The following is a 20,029-nucleotide window of genomic DNA, read 5'->3' as shown; positions in this document are numbered from 1 at the left end:
AAATGACTAAAATGTAAATAATTAATTGTAAATATAACACTAGCTCTGTTTTGTTATTTTTCAATGTTTTGTTGTTGTGAAGAGAAAAATATGAGAAAAAAGTACCGATGGATGTAATGTAATGTAATTGCAAATCCTCCAGTTGACAGAGACATTGATTTAACACGTGAAGGAATCTACACTGCATAGTAAACACTGTAGAGGATTGAGGACAATTTATGACCATTGCTTTCAGATATGAAATACATAGGCAGATTTACTGATAGTCAAATAATTCAGTTGAGGAAGGGGACGTAAAATAATAATTTCCTTATGGTGATGTCACGAAACCCGTTTAATTTGTGTAAAAGTAAATGACATTTTGTCCGAAGTCCTAATGGAGCTTTTATGAGGGCAGTGATTTAAAAATGACTCCTAAAAGTTATTTTGTATGTCTTCACCACAGGGTATCCACCATAGAAGTAGAATGAGATTATATTTCTATTACCTCCACTCTTCAACAACAGGTTTTATTTTGGGGGGATTGAATGCTTTCCTCTTCTTTCCTCGCATATGGAGGTCATGAGTTGTCAACTCATTCCTATATTTTTTCCCCCTCATACATAAGGAAAATTCACATATTTTTTAAATTGCACCTACAGGCTGTGTCTGTATGAAGACTTGCAAAGCCTATGTACAAGAGATTATTTATGACCCGCAGCAGAAACTGTGCTAAAAATGACTAACGCGTGTCGGGAAAACGAATGAAAATTGTCCCTCTCCGTTTGCCGTCGTTACCATAGAGACGGAAACAATTATTTCTATGGAAACTGGAGCGTGGATGACTACCGTTGCTCTTAGCACTGGATAAATAGTGAATGAAATGTCAAAACTGATGTTTATTTCATAATATTACATTTGAATGAGGTAAGGAAGTGTGATATTTAAGATAACATGAAGAGCAAAATGGCTGTCATTCTCAATCAAAAATGTAGCTAGTTGTTGCGATTCTTACTTCCTAACGTTAGCTAGCTGGAGGTTATGGTGCTTTCAAGACCACTGGGAACTCGGATAAAAACGAGGTCAAATCACGATTTCAGTGATCTTTAGGTTGGAAATTCTGAACTCTACGTGTAGTTCCGAATTGGATGACCATTATAAAGGATTTTTCCCAGTCGGAGCTTTTTTTGTTGTTGTTGTGAGTTTCCAGTTGTCTTGAACGCACTGGAAGTCGAAAGTTGTAGATTTCCCAGTTGTTTTGAATGCGGCATTTGCCCATCTCAATCTAGTGCCCAACTCGATTGTTGCGCAACCGAGTCCGTCGTCCTGGTGAGCCCTTCCCAGATAGTTTATGTTGGATAGCTGGTAACAAAAACAGCATAGCACTAGTTAAAACTTGTAAAAGAAAGTGATGTGTATTTAAATGGGCGAAATAACTTGTAGTATAGGTCTCCAATTTGTTCCATCCCACTTGATTTTTTATCTTGAGTAGCCTACCGAGCCTAATAACTTGTAGTTAATATTGGTCACGGTGATACAGTCCACTGCTCAGAGGGGAGACAGCATGAGGTACTTGTCTTTCACTCCTGCTTGTCTCAGTAAGGAGAGAGAAGTCACTAGATACTGGCTATACTACCAGACCAGGGTGACAGCTACGGCATTAACGTCTAATGTTTGTAAAACAATATATATAATTGTAATTGTTCGTTTATATATATTTATATATATATATATAATTACTCCAATAAAAACGGAATGATTCTGAACACACAAGTCCAAATTTCGGCAGAAAAGTTCAAACATTTTGCTGAAGTTTCTATCCATAAGCGTAACATAGCATGCTAGGAAGGGCTCATCCGGACGACTAAACCGGGTGGCCACCTAGCGTATGTTTTAGCCTCGTACTAACCATGCTAAACTCCCGAATTGACATTATATCAGGTCAGTTCCTATAAGACTATATCCGTAATACCGTATATCCTCGCCCCCACAGTTCACTCATATGGTGCTTTCAAGACAACCGGGAACTCGGGAAAAAACGAGGTAAAATCATGACGCCCGTTTTCTTCAGGTCGGAAGAAACGTTATTTATTCCATTCGGAGCTTGTTTTTTCCCTTAGTTCCCAGGTGTCTTGAACACACTGAAGTGGGAAGTCTGAGATTTCCCAGTTGTGAACGTGACAATAGCACCAACAATCGGATGCATCCGGTTTTCAACAATACTGTTAGAGAGGAAGAGAAGACAGATAATTTACTCTGGCCAGAAATCTGCCTGTGTGAGATAAACCCCATTTTTTTTTGCATGGAGGTCTTATTACAGATTGTCCAATTTACTTGGGGCTTAATTGATCGAATAGAAGTTTTGTAATGTTTACGCTGTTACAAATGTACTGATATTTATTAGTGGATGGACGTGGCATTCCGGCAACTTTGAGGGGGGAAAAAGGACATAATTGTGCCCAAGGTGTATTCACTTTGCTTGACCGTTTGCTATGTTGCGGAACGGTTTGTAATGAACTACACATTTCCTCAAAACGTTCTTGAACAAACTTTGAGATAAGTTTCTTCCCATTTTGGTGGCTGTGTGACTTGAAGCAATCGGTGGGTTGTATTTTAAAGGGCAGTAGCCATGCTGACAGCGTTCCCCAAACCCTTCCAGTTTTTCAACTGGCCGTTCAGTACAGAACTGTTTCCGTTTAATTGAATGTTCCAGAACTGAAACATTTTACTGAACGCAGCCCTGTTGTTCACACGCAACATTTTCACCTGATCTCAACCTGCCTTCAATCAGAGAGGAAAAGAGAGGCTCAACTCTGCCGAAAATTGGTGTCCCTCCAGCAGGTGGCGTTGTTTCGCCCGCCAAGCAAGGAGGGTTTTTTTTGTATGGAGGTCAACCCCCAAAAAATGTTATGGCTTATTTGCTACGTGAGGTTTATTCGAATAGAAGTTTCGTAGTGCTTAAGTTGTTATGAGTGTACTGATGGAAGTAGGACACGTGAGAGAGAAAAAAAACTTTATATCACAGTTGTCTCTAGATGGCTATGCATATTCATGAAACGAGGCTAGTAGCATAGCATCTCTCTCTCTTAAATACAGGCGACAAAAAAATGATTACAATAATGAGATATATTCACCAATCCAAAGAAAGGCTAGGCAGCCCTCCATGCCGCTTTGTGGACAACGACTCCTATTGTTTGGGAGGAGAGACATGTAATCTTAGTTAAATAAATAATACATCTTGTCAGTATATCCATAATCTTTGCTTCAGTCATTGACAACATGTATTTCAATTGTTAGGCCGGTCTCTCGGCTATCTTGCCAATATAATAGATCGTATTTGATGCAACTAAATTCAACCTAGCTTCCTTTTCCGCCTGCTAAATGACGGTTACACTCATAGCCACTGTATATTTTATGTGCTGCTATTTGTCTAGCTAACAAGCTTGTGGTGAAAATATACAACTAGTATTGCCTTGAGTGTTTGCCAACAATTTAGTTTGTTATGTAATATCAGCAGCATGACGTTGTAAAATAGCATACACCTTGTGGTTTGACCAATCAGAAAATTGCAGTCATTAGTTATAGAAATGTGGACAGACTGCATAAGTAACATGAAACACTCCTACAGCTTATCCCCCCCCCCCAATGTCGACTTGCCAGGTCATATAGAAAAAGCAAGGGAATGAATGTCGACTTGCCAAGTCATATAGAAAAAGCAAGGGAATGAATGTCGACTTGCCAAGTCATATAGAAAAAGCAAGGGAATGAATGTCGACTTGCCAAGTCATATAGAAAAAGCAAGGGAATGAATGTCGACTTGCCAGGTCATATAGAAAAAGCAAGGGAATGAATGTCGACTTGCCAAGTCATATAGAAAAAGCAAGGGAATGAATGTCGACTTGCCTAGTCATATAGAAAAAGCAAGGGAATGAATGTCGACTTGCCAGGTCATATAGAAAAAGCAAGGGAATGAATGTCGACTTGCCAGGTCATATAGAAAAAGCAAGGGAATGAATGTCGACTTGCCAGGTCATATAGAAAAAGCAAGGGAATGAATGTCGGGGGCAAACATCCCCAGGCTGTTTTGCTGACGATAAGGAAGAAACATATCATTGATTTTTTTTACTACTGGGGTACATCTGAGTGTCGACAGGAATCCATAGATTACCAATAATGACAAGAGTTTTTTTGTAAAAGTTTTTTTTATTTTTTAACATTAATTGTATTTTTGTATTATTCAAATGACGGTGAATACAGCCGTAATGGTGAACTCGGGTTGTACATTGGTTATGTAATAACCTAACCTATGCAGAATAACTTGTTACCTATGCATTATGGGTGCTGTTCATTATATCTTTCTTCCCAGAGATGTTGGCCGAGGTTCCAGGGAACCCTCTAAGCTCTGGCCCCCTCTGGACAGCCACCCGTGGTAAAGATGAAAAGGTAGGAAGTAATAAAACAGTCATTCAACTATATTTTAAAAAAAATGTAAACTTTTATTTATCTAGGCAAGTCAGTTAAGAATAAATTCTTATTTACAATGACGGTCTAGGAACAGTTGGTTAACTGCCTTGTTCAGGGGCAGAACAACAGATTTTTACCTTGTCAGCTCAGGGATTCGATCATGCAACCTTTCGGTTACTAGTCCAACACTCTAACCACTAGAGTACCTTCCGCTCCTACACTCTAACCACTAGGCTACCTGCCGCCCCATACACTCTAACCACTAGGCTACCTGCCGTCCCTCCACTCTAACCACTAGGCTACCTGCCGTCCCTCCACTCTAACCACTAGGCTACCTGCCGCCCCATACACTCTAACCACTAGGCTACCTGCCACCCCTACACTCTAACCACTAGGCTACCTTCCGCCCCTACACACTAACCACTAGGCTACCTTCCGCCCCTACACACTAACCACTAGGCTACCTGCCGCCCCTCCACTCTAACCACTAGGCTACCTGCCGCCCCTCCACTCTAACCACTAGGCTACCTGCCGCCCCTACACTCTAACCACTAGGCTACCTGCAGCCCCTACACTCTAACCACTAGGCTACCTGCCGCCCCTACACTCTAACCACTAGGCTACCTGCCACCCCTACACTCTAACCACTAGGCTACCTGCTGCCCCTACACTCTAACCACTAGGCTACCTGCCGCCCCTACACTCTAACCACTAGGCTACCTGCAGCCCCTACACTCTAACCACTAGGCTAACTCCTGCCCCTACACTCTAACCACTAGGCTAACTCCTGCCCCTAAATTAGTTTAAGAGCAATTAGTTGCTGTTAATACCATATTTGTTTTTTATTAATTGAATGCCAATGAGTCAGACTTACAGCGGGAAGCTCTTTTACTATAGCTCATGCTGACAATGCTTTGATTTAAAGCTAGTCAAACAGCTTCCTCTGGTGGCAATATGCACACACAACAGGTAGGGACACTCCTTCCCTATCATTACAGTCATCACTGTGTAACAGGGTTTTATGGTCCCCTTGTATATGGCATCCATGTCACTCTTTTTCTGCCGAGGGCTTTTGCCTCTTGCCAGGAAATCCCCATTTTACTGAGTTATTGTAGTGTAATGTCTGCAGTTATCTTTAGTCCATTTGTCTCAGTGTCTCCCTCTCTGTGCCCCCAGGGCCCAGGCCTAACCCTGCAGCGGTCAAGGGATGCCCAGAGGAAGATGTCCTCCCAGCGTTGCTGCTTCCTAGGGGTAGAGACCTGGGCAGAGCTGAAGTGGGAGGACTGGGAGCTGGGAGGGGAGTTCACTAAGACCCTGCTGCTGAAGAACATCCATAGTAAACTACAGAAACTACGTTTCAGGTGAGTCTGGTGTCAGGGATTATTTCTCTAGAGTTGGATCTGAAGTGGCACCCTATTCCCTATGTAGTGCACTTCTTTTGGCCAGAGACTCATGGGGCCAGAGCCAGATGTAGTACACTACATGCTCAGCAGGATTTCAGAGTTTCTCTTAAAAATGTAATGTGTTACGATGAACATACTTTTTTGATGCATTAATTCCGCATAGTTACAGGATTAATTCCGCGTGGTTACAGGATTAATTCCCGCGTGGTGACAGGGTTAATTCCGCGTAGTTACAGGATTAATTCCGCATAGTTACAGGATTAATTCCGCATAGTTACAGGGTTAATTCCGCATAGTTACAGGATTAATTCCGCGTGGTTACAGGGTTAATTCCGCATAGTTACAGGATTAATTCAGCATAGTTACAGGGTTAATTCCGCATAGTTACAGGATTAATTCCGCGTGGTTACAGGGTTAATTCCGCATAGTTACAGGATTAATTCCGCATAGTTACAGGATTAATTCCGCGTGGTTACAGGATTAATTCCGCATAGTTACAGGATTAATTCCGCGTGGTTACAGGATTAATTCCGCGTGGTTACAGGATTAATTCCGCGTAGTTACAGGATTAATTCCGCATAGTTACAGGATTAATTCCGCGTGGTTACAGGATTAATTCCGCGTTGTTACAGGATTAATTCCGCGTGGTTACAGGGTTAATTCCGTGTGGTTACAGGGTTAATTCCGCGTTGTTACAGGATTAATTCCGCATAGTTACAGGATTAATTCCCGCGTGGTGACAGGGTTAATTCCGCGTGGTTACAGGATTAATTCCGCGTAGTTACAGGATTAATTCCGCATAGTTACAGGATTAATTCCCGCGTGGTGACAGGGTTAATTCCGCGTGGTTACAGGATTAATTCCCGCGTGGTGACAGGGTTAATTCCGCGTGGTTACAGGATTAATTCCGCATAGTTACGTGATTAATTCCGCGTTGTTTCAGGATTAATTCCGCGTGGTTACAGGGTTAATTCCGTGTGGTTACAGGGTTAATTCCGCGTGGTTACAGGATTAATTCCACGTGGTTACAGGATTAATTCCGCGTGGTTACAGAGTTAATTACGCTTGGTTACAGAGTTAATTACGCTTGGTTACAGGGTTAATTACGCTTGGGTTACAGGGATAAATTCCGCATGGTTACAGGATTAATTCCTCATGGTTACAGGGTTAATTCTGCGTGGTTACAGGGTTAATTCCGCGTGGTTACGGGATTAATTCCGCGTGGTTACGGGATTAATTCAGCGTGTTTACAGGATTAATTCCTCATGGTTACAGGGTTAATTCCATGTTGTTACAGCGTTAATTCCGCGTAGTTACAGGATTAATTCCGCGTGGTTACAGTGTTAATTCCGCGTGGTTACAGGATTAATTCTGCGGGGTTACAGGATTAATTCTGCGGGGTTACAGGATTAATTCAGCGTGGTTACAGGATTAATTCTGCGTGGTTACAGGATTAATTCCACGTGGTTACAGGATTAATTCCGCGTGGTTACAGGATTAATTCTGCGGGTTACAGGATTAATTCAGCGTGGTTACAGGATTAATTCTGCGTGGTTACGGGATTAATTCCACGTGGTTACAGGATTAAAACAGGAACAAATCAAAGGTTAACAGTTTAGGCATTGATTCAGAGTGGTTAAGGTTAGGGCTATGGTTTTGGGGAAGGTTTCAAACTAAATAGTACATAATGACATGATATTACCATCAGGTGTCATCAGTATTCACAGCATTCTCCCGTCTTGTTAGAGCATTGTGAACTGCTGTAGTGCATTGGTCAGAGCAGCGCCTTTCGGGCTCTGATCGTCATCATTTTGTGCCCAGTGCTGGACAATTGTTTTTCTTTTTTTGTGAGTGCCGAGGAAGGCATATATCAACGTTCTCTGGACCTTTATAAAACGTTCTCTGGACCTTTATAAAACGTTCTCTGGACCTTAATAAAACGTTCTCTGGACCTTTATAACACGTTCTCTGGACCTTAATAAAACGTTCTCTGGACCTTTATAAAACGTTCTCTGGATCTTAATAAAACGTTCTCTGGACCTTTATAACACGTTCTCTGGACCTTAATAAAACGTTCTCTGGACCTTTATAAAACGTTCTCTGGACCTTTATAAAACGTTCTCTGGACCTTTATAACACGTTCTCTGGACCTTAATAAAACGTTCTCTGGACCTTTATAAAACGTTCTCTGGACCTTTATAAATAGTTCTCTGGACCTTTATAAAACGTTCTCTGGACCTTTATAGCACGTTCTCTGGACCTTTTATAGAACGTCCAAACTTTCTAGTGGTTAAAGAGGTAGAGATTGAGGGGGTAAAGAGGAGGTAGAGGATGAGGGGGTAGAGGAGGTAGAGAATGAGGGGGTAGAGGAGGTAGAGAATGAGGGGGGTAGAGGAGGTAGAGAATGAGGGGGTAGAGGAGGTAGAGAATGAGGGGGGTAGAGGAGGTAGAGGATGAGGGGGTAGAGGAGGTAGAGAGTGAGGGGGGTAGAGGAGGTAGAGAATGAGGGGGGTAGAGGAGGTAGAGAGTGAGGGGGGTAGAGGAGGTAGAGAATGAGGGGAAAATAGGAGGTAGAGAATGAGGGGGGTAGAGGAGGTAGAGAGTGAGGGGGGTAGAGGAGGTAGAGGATGAGGGGGTAGAGGAGGTAGAGAATGAGGGGGTAGAGGAGGTAGAGAATGAGGGGGGTAGAGGAGGTAGAGAATGAGGGGGGAGAGGAGGTAGAGGATGAGGGGGGTAGAGGAGGTAGAGAGTGAGGGGGTAGAGGAGGTAGAGAATGAGGGGAAAATAGGAGGTAGAGAATGAGGGGGGTAGAGGAGGTAGAGAGTGAGGGGGGTAGAGGAGGTAGAGAATGAGGGGAAAATAGGAGGTAGAGAATGAGGGGGGTAGAGGAGGTAGAGAATGAGGGGGGTAGAGGAGCTAGAGAGTGAGGGGGGAGAGGAGGTAGAGAGTGAGGGGGGAGAGGAGGTAGAGAATGAGGGGGGGTAGAGGAGGTAGAGAATGAGGGGGGTAGAGGAGGTAGAGAACGAGGGGGTAAATAGGAGGTAGAGAATGAGGGGGTAGAGAGTGAGGGGGGGTAGAGGAGGTAGAGAATGAGGGGGGTAGAGGAGGTAGAGAGTGAGGGGGGAACGGGAGGTAGAGAATGAGGGGGGAGAGGAGGTAGAGAGTGAGGGGGGAGAGGAGGTAGAGATTGAGGGGGGTAGAGGAGGTAGAGAGTGAGGGGGTAGAGGAGGTAGAGAATGAGGGGGTAGAGGAGGTAGAGAATGAGGAGGTAGAGATTGAGGGGGGTAGAGGAGGTAGAGAGTGAGGGGGGAGAGGAGGTAGAGAGTGAGGGGGTAGAGGAGGTAGAGAATGAGGGGGTAAAGGAGCTAGAGAGTGAGGGGGTAAAGGAGGTAGAGTGAGAGGGGGGTAGAGGAGGTAGAGAATGAGGGGGGGTAGAGGAGGTAGAGAATGAGGGGGGTAGAGGAGGTAGAGAGTGAGGGGGGAACGGGAGGTAGAGAATGAGGGGGGAGAGGAGGTAGAGAGTGAGGGGGGAGAGGAGGTAGAGATTGAGGGGGGTAGAGGAGGTAGAGAGTGAGGGGGTAGAGGAGGTAGAGAATGAGGGGGTAGAGGAGGTAGAGAATGAGGAGGTAGAGATTGAGGGGGGTAGAGGAGGTAGAGAGTGAGGGGGGAGAGGAGGTAGAGAGTGAGGGGGTAGAGGAGGTAGAGAATGAGGGGGTAAAGGAGCTAGAGAGTGAGGGGGTAAAGGAGGTAGAGTGAGAGGGGGGTAGAGGAGGTAGAGAATGAGGGGGTAGAGGAGGTAGAGAATGAGGGGGGAAGAGGAGGTAGAGAATGAGGGGGGAGAGGAGGTAGAGAGTGAGGGGGTAGAGGAGGTAGAGAATGAGGGGGGAAGAGGAGGTAGAGAGTGAGGGGGGTAGAGGAGGTAGAGAGTGAGGGGGGTAGAGGAGGTAGAGAGTGAGGGGGAAGAGGAGGTAGAGTGAGAGGGGGGTAGAGGAGGTAGAGAGTGAGGGGGGTAGAGGAGGTAGAGAGTGAGGGGGAAGAGGAGGTAGAGAATGAGGGGGGTAGAGGAGGTAGAGAGTGAGGGGGTAGAGGAGGTAGAGTGAGAGCGAAACAAACAGGAAACGAGATGAACAAGAAAACGTCTCCAGAAAACATTTCCCATTGACTGTAATGCATTGAGAAAAACGTCAACTACTGTGACATTTGACCTTTTTCCCCAAAAACGAGCCAGGATGACGTTGTTCCATGATATCATGTTGAAGTTACGTATACAGTGTCATCCATAATTATTGGTATAGTGACACATTTTTTGTGGTTTTGGTTCTGTACTCCAGAACTTTGGATTTGAAATGATACAATGACTATGAGGTTAAAGTGCAGACTGTCAGCTTTAATTTGAGGGCATTTTCATCCATATCGGGTGAACGGTTTAGAAATTACAGGACTTTTTGTTCATAGTCCCCCGCATTTTAGGGGACCAAAAGTATTGGGGGTCTTAGGGGTATGATATTTGTGCGTCTGTAACTTTCTCACACATCATTATTCACAATTCATTCAGGACTATCTGTAAGAATATAATTTGTTAAGAAACAAATTATATTATTATTTAAAATAAAAGTGACTCCAAAATGACACAATACATTATTTACCATTAATTTCTATTGGGCACAAAATAATCTGAAACACCACCAAAACAAACAGAAAATGCATCCAACAAGTTTGTAGAGTCACAAGGTTGATGTAGTCATTGCGTGCTAGGAATACTGTATGGGACCAAATACTAAACTTTTGACTACTTTAGTACACATATAAGTGAATTTGTCCCAATACTTTCGGTCCCCTTAAATTGGAGGACTAAACTAATTTCTAAACCATTTACCCGATATGGATGAAAATAAGCTGAAAAAAAGTTGACAGTCTGCACTTTAACCTCATAGTCATGGTATAATTTCAAATCAAAAGTGCTGGAGTACAGAACCAAAACAACATGTCACTGTCAGAGGGCACTGTTTGTACAGTGCCTTCGGAAAGTATTCAGACCTCTTGACTTTTTCCACATTTTGTTACGGTACAGCCTTATTCTAAAATTGATTTAAAAAAATGTATCCTCAGCAATTACACACAATAGCCCCAAATATATATATATATATATTTTTAAATAACTTATTAACTTATTCAGACACAAAATTGTGGTCAGGTGCATCCTGTTTCCATTGATCATCCTTGAGATGTTTCTACAACTTGATTGGAGTCCACCTGTGGTAAATTCAATTGATTGGACATGATTTGGAAAGGCACACACCTGTCTATATAAGGTCCCAAAGTTGACAGTGCATGTCAGAACAAAAACCAAGCCATGAGGTCGAAGGAATTGTCTGTAGAGCTCTGAGACAGGATTGTGTCGAGGCACAGATCTGAGGCACAGATCTGGGGAAGGCTACCATTGAAGGTCCCCAAGAACACAGTGGCCTCCATCATTCTTAAATGGAAGATGTTTGCAACCACCAAGACTCTTCCTAGAGCTGGCCACCCGGCCAACTGAGCAATCGGGGGAGAAGGGCCTTGGTCAGGGTGGTGACCAAGAACCCGATGGTCACTCTGACAGAGCTCTAGAGTTCCTCTGTGGAGATGGGAGAACCTTCCAGAAGGACAACCATCTCTGCAGCACTCCACCAATCAGGTCTTTATGGTAGAGTGGCCAGACGGAAGCCACTCCTCAGTAAAAGGTACATTCTAGCCTGCTTGGAGTTTGCCAAAAGCCACCTAAAGACTCTCAGACCATGAGAAACAAGATTTCCTGGTCTGATGAACTATTTGGCCTGAATGCGAAGCGTCACGTCTGGAGGAAACCTGGCACCATCCCTACGGTGAAGCATGGTGGTGGCAGCATCATGCTGTGGGCTGTTTTTCAGTGGCAGGGACTGGGAGACTAGTCAGGATCGAGGGAAACCTGAAAACCTGCTCCAGAGCACTCAGGACCTCAGACTCGGGTGAAGGCTCACCTTCCATCAGGACAAGGACCCTAAACACACAGCCAAGACAACGCAGGAGTGGCTTCGGGACAAGTCTCTGAATGTCCTTGAGTGGCCCAGCCAGAGCCCGGACTTCAACCTGATTGAACATTTCTGGAGAGACCTGAAAATAGCTGTGCAGCGACGCTCCACATCCAACCTGACAGAGCTTGAGAGGATCTGCAGAGAAGAATGGGAGAAACTCCCCAAATACAGGTGTGCCAAGCTTGTAGCGACATGCCCAAGAAGACTTGAGGCTGTAATCGCTGCCATGGGTGCTTCAACAAAGTACTGAGTAAAGGGTCTGAATACTTATGTAAATGTAGTTTCCAAAAACGTGTTTTTGCTTTGTCATTATGCGGTATTGATGAGGGAAAAAAACAATTTAATCAATTTTAGAATAAGGTTGTAACCTAACAAAATGTGGAAAAAGTCAAGGGAGTCTGAATACTTTCCGAACGCACTGTAGTTCTTCCTCGATGTTTGATGAAACAGCATAATGTGTGGTAACATTTTGTTTGTTTTTCCCCCAGGCCTCCTGTGTCAAAGTTCTTCACCACCCTGTTTCCTCAGATCATCACTCTGAGTCCCGGAACGTCTTTTTCTCTTCCTGTTACATTCCGCCCCCTTGATAGGGTAATAACCATAGACATTAAAACCAGTGGATACTGGTAGCGCTGACGTAGTTCCACGTATTCCTATGGAAACCTCCAGATGGCGCATGAAGCCGGAAGTATTTGAATTTGAAGCACACAAAATTGCTCAATAGGGCTGAATGGCACCAAAATATTGCTAAGGATCATGGTCTATGTAGTCATTTTCATCCTGCCTGAGAGAGCCTACTTGGAGCCTACCGGCTCGTGATTGGTCTGTGTCAGCACGTAGTCCTGTGTGATGACCGATGTAGTCAGAACGGATCACTATGTAATTAAATATCTAGTAGTCAGAATGGATCACTATTTAATTAAATATGTAGTAGTCAGAATGGATCACTATTTAATTAAATATCTAGTAGTCAGAATGGATCAGTATTTAATTAAATATGTAGTAGTCAGAATGGATCAGTATTTAATTAAATATCTAGTAGTCAGAATGGATCACTATTTAATTAAATATCTAGTAGTCAGAATGGATCACTATTTAATTAAATATGTAGTAGTCAGAATGGATCAGTATTTAATTAAATATCTAGTAGTCAGAATGGATCACTATTTAATTAAATATCTAGTAGTCAGAATGGATCACTATTTAATTAAATATCTAATAGTCAGAATGGATCAGTATTTAATTAAATATCTAGTAGTCAGAATGTATCACTATTTAATTAAATATCTAGTAGTCAGAATGGATCAGTATTTAATTAAATATCTAGTAGTCAGAATGGATCACTATTTAATTAAATATCTAGTAGTCAGAATGGATCAGTATTTAATTAAATATCTAGTAGTCAGAATGGATCACTATTTAATTAAATATCTAGTAGTCAGAATGGATCACTATTTAATTAAATATCTAGTAGTCAGAATGGATCACTATTTAATTAAATATCTAGTAGTCAGAATGGATCACTATTTAATTAAATATCTAGTAGTCAGAATGGATCAATATTTAATTAAATATCTAATAGTCAGAATGGATCACTATTTAATTAAATATCTAGTAGTCAGAATGGATCACTATTTAATTAAATATCTAGTAGTCAGAATGGATCACTATTTAATTAAATATCTAGTAGTCAGAATGGATCACTATTTAATTAAATATCTAGTAGTCAGAATGGATCACTATTTAATTAAATATCTAGTAGTCAGAATGGATCACTATTTAATTAAATATCTAGTAGTCAGAATGGATCACTATTTAATTAAATATCTAGTAGTCAGAATGGATCAATATTTAATTAAATATCTAATAGTCAGAATGGATCACTATTTAATTAAATATCTAGTAGTCAGAATGGATCACTATTTAATTAAATATCTAGTAGTCAGAATGGATCACTATTTAATTAAATATCTAGTAGTCAGAATGGATCACTATTTAATTAAATATCTAGTAGTCAGAATGGATCACTATTTAATTAAATATCTAGTAGTCAGAATGGATCACTATTTAATTAAATATCTAGTAGTCAGAATGGATCAGTATTTAATTAAATATCTAGTAGTCAGAATGGATCACTATTTAATTAAATATCTAGTAGTCAGAATGGATCACTATTTAATTAAATATCTAGTAGTCAGAATGGATCAGTATTTAATTAAATATCTAGTAGTCAGAATGGATCAGTATTTAATTAAATATCTAGTAGTCAGAATGGATCACTATTTAATTAAATATCTAGTAGTCAGAATGGATCACTATTTAATTAAATATCTAGTAGTCAGAATGAATCAGTATTTAATTAAATATCTAGTAGTCAGAATGTATCACTATTTAATTAAATATCTAGTAGTCAGAATGAATCAGTATTTAATTAAATATCTAGTAGTCAGAATGGATCACTATTTAATTAAATATCTTGTAGTCAGAATGGATCACTATTTAATTAAATATCTAGTAGTCAGAATGGATCACTATTTAATTAAATATCTAGTAGTCAGAATGGATCACTATTTAATTAAATATCTAGTAGTCAGAATGGATCACTATTTAATTAAATATCTAGTAGTCAGAATGGATCAGTATTTAATTAAATATCTAGTAGTCAGAATGGATCACTATTTAATTAAATATCTAGTAGTCAGAATGGATCACTATTTAATTAAATATCTAGTAGTCAGAATGGATCACTATTTAATTAAATATCTAGTAGTCAGAATGGATCAATATTTAATTAAATATCTAGTAGTCAGAATGTATCACTATTTAATTAAATATCTAATAGTCAGAATGGATCACTATTTAATTAAATATCTAGTATTCAGAATGGATCACTATTTAATTAAATATATAATAGTCAGAATGGATCACTATTTAATTAAATATCTAGTAGTCAGAATGGATCAGTATTTAATTACATATCTAGTATCTAATCCAGACTGGACACTGGCCTGGTAATAACATGTATAATCCAAACTGGACACTGGCCAGTTAATAACATGTATAATCCAAACTGGACACTGGCCAGTTAATAACATGTATAATCCAGACTGGACACTGACCAGGTAATAACATGTATAATCCAGACTGGACACTGGCCTGGTAATAACACATGTATAATCCAGACTGGACACTGACCAGTTAATACCATGTATAATCCAGACCGGACACTGGCCTGGTAATAACACATGTATAATCCAGACTGGACACTGACCAGTTAATAGCATGTATAATCCAGACTGGACACTGGCCAGTTAATACCATGTATAATCCAGACCGGACACTGGCCTGGTAATAACATGTATAATCCAGACTGGACACTGGCCTGGTAATAACATGTATAATCCAGACTGGACACTGACCAGGTAATAACATGTATAATCCAGACTGGACACTGACCTGGTAATAACATGTATAATCCAGGCTGGACACTGACCAGGTAATAACATGTATAATCCAGACTGGACACTGGCCTGGTAATAACACATGTATAATCCAGACTGGACACTGGCCAGGTAATAACATGTATAATCCAGGCTGGACACTGACCAGGTAATAACATGTATAATCCAGACTGGACACTGGCCTGGTAATAACATGTATAATCCAGACTGGACACTGACCAGGTAATAACATGTATAATCCAGACTGGACACTGACCTGGTAATAACATGTATAATCCAGGCTGGACACTGACCAGGTAATAACATGTATAATCCAGGCTGGACACTGACCAGGTAATAACATGTATAATCCAGGCTGGACACTGGCCTGGTAATAACATGTATAATCCAGACTGGACACTGACCAGGTAATAACATGTATAATCCAGACTGGACACTGGCCTGATAATAACATGTATAATCCAGACTGGACACTGACCAGGTAATAACATGTATAATCCAGACTGGACACTGGCCAGTTAATAACATGTATAATCCACACTGGACACTGGCCAGTTAATAACATGTATAATCCAGACTGGACACTGGCCAGTTAATAACATGTATAATCCAGACTGGACACTGGCCAGGTAATAACATGTATAATCCAGACCTGACACTGGCCTGGTAATAACGCATGTGTCTGTTGTGTGTTGAGCAGTGTGAGTACCAGGACACCATAGAGTTCCACAGTAAAGATGGGTTGTTCCAGGTGTCTCTGAGGGCGACCATACCTCGCCATGCTCTGGACGTACCCGAGTCTGTCCTCCTACCCCCCTGTGCTGTTCTCCACCAATCACAGACCGCCTTCATGTTCCGCAACGCCAGGCAAGCTACACTCACTATTATCACAGCAGTGGTTAAAGGTAGGCTGGTTAATATTGGTTAAAGGTAGGCTGGTTAATATTGGTTAAAGGTAGGCTGGTTAATATTGGTTAAAGGTAGGCTGGTTAATATTGGTTAAAGGTAGGCTGGTTAATATTGGTTAAAGGTAGGTTGGTTAATTTTGGTTAAAGGTAGGTTGGTTAATATTGGTTAAAGGTAGGTTGGTTAATATTGGTTAAAGGTAGGCTGGTTAATATTAGTTAAAGGTAAGTTGGTTAATGGTGGTTAAAGGTAGGCTGGTTAATATTAGTTAAAGGTAGGTTGGTTAGTTCATGGTGGTTAAATGTAGGTTGGTTAATATTGGTTAAAGGTAGGTTGGTTAATATTAGTTAAAGGTAGGTTGGTTAGTTCATGGTGGTTAAATGTACGTTGGTTAATATTGGTTAAAGGTAGGCTGGTTAATATTGGTTAAGGGTAGGTTGGTTAATATTAGTTAAAGGTAGGTTGGTTAGGTCATGGTGGTTAAATGTAGGTTGGTTAATATTAGTTAAAGGTAGGTTGGTTAATATTAGTTAAAGGTAGGTTGGTTAGTTCATGGTGGTTAAAGGTAGGCTGGTTAATATTGGTTAAAGGTAGGCTGGTTAATATTGGTTAAAGGTAGGCTGGTTAATATTGGTTAAAGGTAGGCTGGTTAATATTAGTTAAAGGTAGGCTGGTTAATATCAGTTAAAGGTAGGCTGGTTAATATTAGTTAAAGGTAGGCTGGTTAATATTAGTTAAAGGTAGGCTGGTTAATATCAGTTAAAGGTAGGCTGGTTAATATTGGTTAAAGGTAGGCTGGTTAATATTGGTTAAAGGTAGGCTGGTTAATATTAGTTAAAGGTAGGCTGGTTAATATCAGTTAAAGGTAGGCTGGTTAATATTAGTTAAAGGTAGGCTGGTTAATATCAGTTAAAGGTAGGCTGGTTAATATCAGTTAAAGGTAGGCTGGTTAATATCAGTTAAAGGTAGGCTGGTTAATATCAGTTAAAGGTAGGCTGGTTAATATTAGTTAAAGGTAGGCTGGTTAATATCAGTTAAAGGTAGGCTGGTTAATATTAGTTAAAGGTAGGCTGGTTAATATCAGTTAAAGGTAGGCTGGTTAATATTAGTTAAAGGTAGGCTGGTTAATATCAGTTAAAGGTAGGCTGGTTAATATCAGTTAAAGGTAGGCTGGTTAATATCAGTTAAAGGTAGGCTGGTTAATATTAGTTAAAGGTAGGCTGGTTAATATCAGTTAAAGGTAGGCTGGTTAATATTAGTTAAAGGTAGGCTGGTTAATATTAGTTAAAGGTAGGCTGGTTAATATTAGTTAAAGGTAGGCTGGTTAATATCAGTTAAAGGTAGGCTGGTTAATATCAGTTAAAGGTAGGCTGGTTAATATCAGTTAAAGGTAGGCTGGTTAATATCAGTTAAAGGTAGGCTGGTTAATATCAGTTAAAGGTAGGCTGGTTAATATCAGTTAAGGTAGGCTGGTTAATATCAGTTAAAGGTAGGCTGGTTAATATCAGTTAAAGGTAGGCTGGTTAGTTAAAGGTAGGCTGGTTAATATCAGTTAAAGGTAGGTTGTTTAATATTGGTTAAAGGTAGGTTGGTTAATATCAGTTAAAGGTAGGCTGGTTAATATCAGTTAAAGGTAGGTTGGTTAATATTGGTTAAAGGTAGGTTGGTTAATATTAGTTAAAGGTAGGCTGGTTAATATCAGTTAAAGGTAGGTTGGTTAATATTGGTTAAAGGTAGGCTGGTTAATATCAGTTAAAGGTAGGCTGGTTAATATCAGTTAAAGGTAGGTTGGTTAATATTGGTTAAAGGTAGGTTGGTTAATATTAGTTAAAGGTAGGCTGGTTAATATCAGTTAAAGGTAGGTTGGTTAATATTGGTTAAAGGTAGGTTGGTTAATATCAGTTAAAGGTAGGTTGGTTAATATTGGTTAAAGGTAGGTTGGTTAATATCAGTTAAAGGTAGGCTGGTTAATATCAGTTAAAGGTAGGCTGGTTAATATTAGTTAAAGGTAGGCTGGTTAATATTGGTTAAAGGTAGGCTGGTTAATATTAGTTAAAGGTAGGCTGGTTAATATCAGTTAAAGGTAGGCTGGTTAATATCAGTTAAAGGTTGTCTGGGTTTTGGTGGAACAGTTGTTGCCAGTTTAGATACTCTGTGATGATACACATCTACCTAGTGGTTCTAGTGCCACGCCCACCCATCATCAACACACATGCTGTGCTTCTATTTGCTCTAGTCTGTCAGTACAGCTAGATACACCCCCTGTTATCAAAGTATTGATCAATGATTGGTTCTGTCAGTAAAACTGTTATCAAAGTATTGATCAATGATTGGTTCTGTCAGTAAGACTATTATCAAAGTATTGATCAATGATTGGTTCTGTCAGTAAGACTATTATCAAAGTATTGATCAATGATTGGTTCTGTCAGTAAGACTATTATCAAAGTATTGATCAATGATTGGTTCTGTCAGTAAGACTATTATCAAAGTATTGATCAATGATTGGTTCTGTCAGTAAGACTATTATCAAAGTATTGATCAATGATTGGTTCTGTCAGTAAGACTGTTATCAAAGTATTGATCAATGATTGGTTCTGTCAGTAAGACTGTTATCAAAGTATTGATCAATGATTGGTTCTGTCAGTAAAACTGTTATCAAAGTATTGATCAATGATTGGTTCTGTCAGTAAAACTGTTATCAAAGTTTTGATCAATGGTAGGTTCTGGAACTTCCTGTGTTTCTCTCTCCTCAGTAAGCTACAGACAGGTTTCCAGTGGGAGGTTCCCTCTCCCTTCCAGCTGTGTCCAGAGAGCGGGATGTTGGAGCCGGGTCAGGAGCGTAGAATCACGGTGCTCTTCAGACCACGGGAGGCGTTGGTCTACCAGGTCCAGGCTAGCTGTGCCTTCGGGGACGAGGGAGAGAACAGCTGTACTGTGCTCCTACAGGGCCTATGTAAGTGATACATATATTGATTGATCAAGCCAAGAACGTTAAACAACTATCAAGCAAGGATAACACATATTGTTTCAGTTGTGTGTTCTGGACCTCACACACTCTCTAAAGTATTTATATGTTTCAGAACTTGGCCCATATATTTATTGTATGGTAATGCGTTTATCTTTTCCACAGCAAAGTACCCGTTCCTTCAGATCAGTGCCCCGGGTCAGGAGGAAGGATGTAAGGTGCTGGAGTTTGGCAATGTGCCTGTCGGCTGCACCATGGAAAGACACTTTGAGATTCTCAATCCATCCTCAGTGAGTTCCTTCCTCCTAGCTTCTGATTCCATCCTCAGTGAGTTCCTTCCTCCTAGCTTCTGATTCCATCCTCAGTGAGTTCCTTCCTCCTAGCTTCTGATTCCATCCTCAGTGAGTTCCTTCCTCCTAGCTTCTGATTCTCAATCCATCCTCAGTGAGTTCCTTCCTCCTAGCTTCTGATTCTCAATCCATCCTCAGTGAGTTCCTTCCTCCTAGCTTCTGATTCTCAATCCATCCTCAGTGAGTTCCTTCCTCCTAGCTTCTGATTCTCAATCCATCCTCAGTGAGTTCCTTCCTCCTAGCTTCTGATTCTCAATCCATTTTCAGTGAGTTCCTTCCTCCTAGCTTCTGATTCTCAATCCATCCTCAGTGAGTTCCTTCCTCCTAGCTTCTGATTCTCAATCCATCCTCAGTGAGTTCCTTCCTTCTAGCTTCTGATTCTCAATCCATCCTCAGTGAGTTCCTTCCTCCTAGTTTCTGATTCTCAATCCATCCTCAGTGAGTTCCT

The 20,029-nt window shown here is 40.8% G+C and overlaps 1 protein-coding gene across 5 annotated transcripts in view; it reads left to right on the top strand.

The window, feature by feature from the left end:
* Positions 1–779: 779 nt before the first annotated feature.
* Positions 780–20,029, top strand: part of cfap65 (cilia and flagella associated protein 65) — a 61,912-nt gene continuing 42,662 nt past the window's right edge. For 3 of the 5 annotated variants that reach the window (XM_029702041.1, XM_029702040.1, XM_029702038.1), the window contains exons 1-7: positions 782–906; positions 4,346–4,422; positions 5,620–5,804; positions 12,388–12,490; positions 16,061–16,227; positions 19,020–19,219; positions 19,397–19,521. In XM_029702041.1, the coding sequence (XP_029557901.1) occupies positions 4,348–4,422; positions 5,620–5,804; positions 12,388–12,490; positions 16,061–16,227; positions 19,020–19,219; positions 19,397–19,521 (855 nt within the window). In that variant the 5' untranslated portion in view covers positions 782–906; positions 4,346–4,347. Of the gene's footprint in view, positions 907–1,229; positions 1,309–4,345; positions 4,423–5,619; positions 5,805–12,387; positions 12,491–16,060; positions 16,228–19,019; positions 19,220–19,396; positions 19,522–20,029 lie in introns of those variants that run through there. The other 2 variants (XM_029702042.1, XM_029702039.1) reach the window with 2 other exon arrangements.

Source organism: Salmo trutta, chromosome 20 (assembly GCF_901001165.1).
Source record: "Salmo trutta chromosome 20, fSalTru1.1, whole genome shotgun sequence".
Classification (NCBI taxonomy): domain Eukaryota; kingdom Metazoa; phylum Chordata; class Actinopteri; order Salmoniformes; family Salmonidae; genus Salmo; species Salmo trutta.
Note: the sequence above shows the minus strand (reverse complement) of the source record. Positions and strands in the feature narration are given on the sequence as shown.